Source organism: Otolemur garnettii, unplaced genomic scaffold (genome assembly GCF_000181295.1).
Source record: "Otolemur garnettii isolate 467f Iridium unplaced genomic scaffold, OtoGar3 scaffold00032, whole genome shotgun sequence".
NCBI lineage: Eukaryota > Metazoa > Chordata > Mammalia > Primates > Galagidae > Otolemur > Otolemur garnettii.
Window position 1 is genome coordinate 4,599,347 of NW_003852427.1, and position 5,708 is coordinate 4,605,054.

At 33.7% G+C, this 5,708-nt stretch overlaps 1 protein-coding gene across 1 annotated transcript in view; it reads right to left on the reverse strand.

Annotated features, from left to right (window-relative positions):
• RYK (receptor-like tyrosine kinase) overlaps window positions 1-5,708 on the reverse strand; it is a 105,934-nt gene that overhangs the window by 23,943 nt on the left and 76,283 nt on the right. Inside the window, exon 7 of the mRNA XM_023512992.1 lies at window positions 4,889-4,975. Within this exon, the coding sequence (XP_023368760.1) occupies window positions 4,889-4,975 (87 nt within the window). The remainder of the gene's footprint in view (window positions 1-4,888; window positions 4,976-5,708) is intronic.

Sequence of the window (5,708 nt, forward strand, 5' to 3'; positions counted from 1 at the left end):
TGTAGATGGGGTCTCACTCTTGCTCAAGCTGGTCTTGAACTTCTGAGCTCAAAGGATCCTCCCACTTTGGTCTCCCAGAGTGCTAGGATTACAAGTGTGAGCCACTGCAACCAGCCCTCTCCGTGGTTTTTAGACATAATAAAACAAAATACAAAGAATTAAATTAGTGGGAAATTAACTTTTTCATATATATCTAAAATTAGGATATGATTATTACATTTTATTCTTAGCTTCTGAACTTGAGTTTTGGTCCAAAGTAGCAAACAGAACTAAAATGGACTTTTAGGTCAATGCTTTTGAAACAAAACATCATAATGCAATTAGCCAGCATCTTTGGTCTGTATCTTTAAAAGAATTTTTAAAGCCATCAAATATTTGCACAAGTCCACAAAGATTCCTCATCTAATAGGAACCTCTATCTTTTTTCTTCTTTTTTCCCCTCTATCTTAATACTATACAAGAATCTGTCCACTGTTTGAAATGGCTCAAAAACCTTGATATGAAGAACTTCTGATGAAATTAAAATAGACTGACGTCTTTTGACTTATACAGGTATTTTAACTAATAATAAACATTATCCTCACATTTCCATTAAGTGAATAGTGCTTCCATTGTAAAGTTGAAAATGAGTTTGAATTTTTTAAATAGTTCTATCAAAAACAGAGTGCAGTGACTCCTTATAGACCCTTTTAAAGAAACCAATAACAAATTTTTATGTCAACAGTAAACATAATAATTCATAAATTATTATAATGCAATGCAATAGGAGAGAGAAAAAGACATTAAAGATTGGCAAAGCCAAGATCCATATTCCAGCCCCACCTAGTTAAATGTTTAACCAACAATAAGACCCAGTTCACTGAACTTAGGCACTATTTGTTTTTTATTTATTAAATCATAACTGTGTACACTTATGCATTTATGGGGTACAATATGCTGATTTGATATACAATATGGAATGCTTATATCAAACTGATTAACATAATCATCACCACACTTTGTTGTTGTGTAAGACATTTACACTCTACTCTTACTAGTTTTTTTTTTTTTTCCTTAAACAGAGTCTTACTATGTCACCCTCGGTAGAGTGTTGTAGCATCCCAGCTCACAGTAACCTCAAACTCTTGGGCTTGAGCAATTCTCTTGCCTCAGCCTCCCAAGTAGCTGGGACTACAGGAGCCTCCCATAACACCTGGCTATTTTTCTGTCGTAGTTGTTGTTGTTGTTTGGTAGGCCTGGGCTGGGTTTGAACCCAATAGCCATGGTATATGTATGTGGCTGGTGCCCTAGCTGCTGAGCTAGAGGCACCAAGCCTATTCTTAATAGTTTTGAAATGTACCATTGCATTGCACATAATAGGAGAGGTCCCACCAAATACCCTCCCCTCCCCTTCCCTTCCCCTCGCTCCTCTTCCTCCTTTCTTGAATACCGATGTATTTTATCATTCCTATGACTGTGTAGGGGATTATATATTGGTTTCATAATAGTATTGAGTACACTGGATACTTTATTTACCTTCTTGAGATACTTCACTGAAAAGAATGTTTCAGTTCCATCCATGTTAACATAAAACATGTAAAGTATCTTTTATGTTTACACGGATGGATCAGGCACTATTTGGTCCTTAAAAGTGGACCTGTTCAGAAATCTCAAATTTCATTTACTTCCAAGTCTACCCACTGGAATATCACTTCCTGCCTCGCTCCCTCTCCTATCACTTGCTAGAAGTACTTCCTTTCCAGACAACTTCTCTTAGTTAAGACTTTCGTAGGAATGCAAAATGGGTGGACAAAAAGCCAAGGTCTTGAAACACTTGGTATTTCTTTGGAAAAGGTGCTTTATACCAATGTCTGCTGGAATAAACTCTAGATGCCCAAAAACTACTTAAAATTTAGGATTGTTTAAGTAAAGGGCAGAATGTGCTTTTATTACTCTATGACCTAAATAATTTCTAATGAAATTATGGCCAGGATTGTTGGGGGCTGGTAGAATCTCTTTAGGTTAAAAACTTTAGAAGTACTCACCCAGTTAGAGTTTACCTTCTCCTCAAGTGGTAAGAAGACCCAAGTAAAACAAAAAGCAATTTCAAGATTTGTTATTTTATATATACTTTGTTCAAATTCTTAATTTTGATAACCATGTTCTATTAAGCAAGGAACAGTAGAACTAGATGATGATCTGAGAAAATTTTTAACTGAAGCAATAACACTTTATCCATTTATTAAGAAAAACTCATTTTCCTGAATTCCTTTCCCAGTCTAGTCCTACCTAATCTTTTAATTTTAAATAGTGAAAAGTCTATCTTCAAATATACACATTTGAAAATGGTAATATTAAATGTATTCTAAGAGTTACAAGAAAGTACAAAATGATTTTTTAAATTGGTTTATTTCCAAAATTATAAAACTTTAGCTGCTATAAAATAAGAATTTAATACCCCAAACCTCAAAGTGATCCATTTATTTTATGGAATTCAGTTTCACAAATTTACTGTGTAAGCTTCAGGTTTCTAATTTCAATCTCTGGAAATTTATATCAAAATATCCATTAAGTCTCTGAACAAAATTATTTTTTAAAAAGCCAAATTCCATTTCCTGCTTGTGCCCAAAGGCAAGGGTCAATGCTCTCTAAAAATCTTATGTTTTGTATTTTATGCTGCACTGCCAATTGTGCAGCATGTAACAAAGAATTCAGATTTGTGAAAGAACTCTGGCAGCTCTATTGGGTAGCTACAACTAAAACAATAAAAATAACATTCCAAAAGAATAAATCTCAGAGATAAATCAATCATGTGGCGTGACCTAACAATTTTGAGTCACCCAGTCAGTGCCCTTCCTCTCTGTCCCCCATGCAAAGGACTCACTGTGCTTTCTCTTATTTCCGTCCAGCTTACAGAGAACATTACAATTACAGTGGTGAGGCACAGAAACAACCAAGTGACCATAACTCAAGTATATATGGAAAGGGGAATCTTATCTTGGGAAACAGTCCCAGTATCCGTATTGTGTTTTCTTATCACTATTATTTCCTTTCTGCCCTTTTCCAACTCTAAATCAACCCAATTTTGTATGAAAAACCTCTTTTGTGAATTCAAGATTCATTCAGAATAAAGAAATATCCTACCTCTAACCAGTCCATGAAATATTTAAAAAAAAAAAAAAAAAGCCAGAATTAAGGAAAAAAGTTTCCTTTAAAAAATGAGGAAAAGAGTAACAAAGACAGTTGTTTTTGAATGTATGGTTCAAAATATCACATTTACAAAAGTAATATGCAAACTACCCTTCAAAACTAGTCAGAAAACATATTAGGACCTAACAAAGGTTAACCTTTAAAAATGTTTGAGGGCTGGGTGAATAAAATAAATGCTGAATGCTAATGTTATAGTAAGTTAAACCACGTTTTATAAAAGGTAAAAAGGGATGTATGGGCATGTATATTTGCAGCAGACTTAAGCAGTACTGCTAAATTAAAAGCAACTGATTTCTAGAGAATTTTTGTTAGATTGGTAAAATTCAACCTTTTAGAAAAAACAAACTTTTCATACTTTCCATGTATTCCTTTAAGTAAACTACAGTTCTTATAAATTAACTTTATAAAGTTCATAAAATTTTATCACCTTCTATTCATAAAAATGAATTTAATTTTCCCCTCAGTCTCTGTAAAGAGTTCAATTTTTTTCACAAATTATCTTGTCATTTCCACCTATATCAGACAGTGACAGACATTAATAAGCATCCTATAATTTACCACATTTTTCTTTCTCTCAAAATGAGCAAATAAAAGACTTAACTCAGACTTTCTTGAGCTTTGCCATAGGTCAGCAATGAAATTCTGAAAGTCTCACTAATTTATCAGTATTAGGCAATAAGTTATACACCTGTATAAATATTACTGTATTTTGATAGAGAATCTCTGATTTATTATATAAATCAATAAAGGAAAAATTAGGCATCACATTTCAAAAAATTACCGCAAAGAAGAAAACACTCTCTTCATGAAAATATAAATCAATGCTATCTTTTAGAGAACAATCTAATAGTATCTGTCAAAATTTTAAATGTATTCACCCTTAGGCTAGCAATTCTAACTATCGCTAGACCTGGTATGCCAGGAAACATAGATACAACACACAAACACACATACATACCCAGAGATATGGAGCATTATATAATAAGAGAGAAAAGGAAGGGGGTAACAGGTAAACAATGACTATCTACATAAGGCACTGTGGGTCTAGGAGTCATTTTAATATTTTTCTTTATAGTCTTTGATATTGGGAGAAAATTAATGACAATGTTTCAAAGGGTAAAAAGAGATGGTATCAAAGGATTTTAATCTAGAAAAAAACACAACATAAGATATAGCAACAATGAAGTCAAGTGGATACAGTTTAACACGAGGCTTAGCGCTCATAGCACAGTAGTTATGGTGCCAGCCACATGCACCAAGTGTGGCGGGTTCGAATCCAGTCCAGGCCAGCTAAACAACTGCAACCAAAAAATAGCTGGGTATTGTGGCAGGCACCTGTAGTCCCAGCTACTTGGGAGGCTGAGGCAAGAGAATAGCTTAAGCCCAAGAGTTGGAGGTTGCTGTGAGCTGGGATGTCACAGCACTCTACCAAGGGTGACACAATGAGATTCTGTCTCAAAAAAAAAAAATAAATAAAAAATAAAAAATAACTAGAAGTAATACCTGTTTAATGTCTTAATTTATCAGATTTATGTTTTTCTACACCTAACGAGAACCCAAATCTCCTAAAAGTTAGCCTCATATGAACTAAATTAACATAGACTGATTAAAAAATCCAACAGAGACTGAGAAACTAACACAGAATTTTCCTAGCACAAGCCACATAAGACAGGAAATTATACAGGGAAAAATATCTTACCTTTAACTGTTTTTACAAATGCTTGCTTTTCTTTATTTGGATCTTTTTCATCTACTAAAATTCCATGGAAAATACGCCCAAAAGTACCTAAAAGTAATAATTAATGAGATCATACAATAACCTTAATAAAATTACAGTACAAAACTTTCTAGCACAATATAACAAACAAACATAACAAGGACGTATGTGATCAACAATATTATGATATGTCTAGTCCTACAGCAAAAGGATGTGAATCTTTGGTTTTGAATGACTGTTCAAAAGTTCTCTGAGACTATTAAACTTCTTAACGTGCTTTCAGAAACATCATTATCCAACTAAACCAAGCATATGAGAATTTTTCCGAATTATCCTAAAGAAACCAGGACAAAGCCAGGAGCACAGGAGCTCAATATGGGCTACTATGCCCAGTCTCAGAATAATGAATGACAAGAGGAGAAAAATAAACTCCCCTCCTTGCTGTTACAGAGCTTTAAAAAGCACCTTCAAAGAAGGTCAAAGGGTGCCAAGTGTTGAACTGAGATAGTCTGGTTTCCAGTCCTTCTACTGTGCACTCCTTAGAGGATCTTAGACAAGCCACTTAGCTTCTGGGGTCACTGTTAAAATGTGTTCCTGAAAACCTTTACATTAAGAAGAGAAGTTAGTTATGACCTTACTGAGGAGAAAGGAGTAGTTAAAAATGAACTATGAAAATCCATCCAAATTTTATTAGCAATTTTGGAACTGCTAATAAAAAGCTCCCTAATAAGAAAATGGTCATTAAAAATGTTATTTTACTTTCTCACTGTAAAAAAAAAAAATTTTTTTTTTTTTTTTTTTT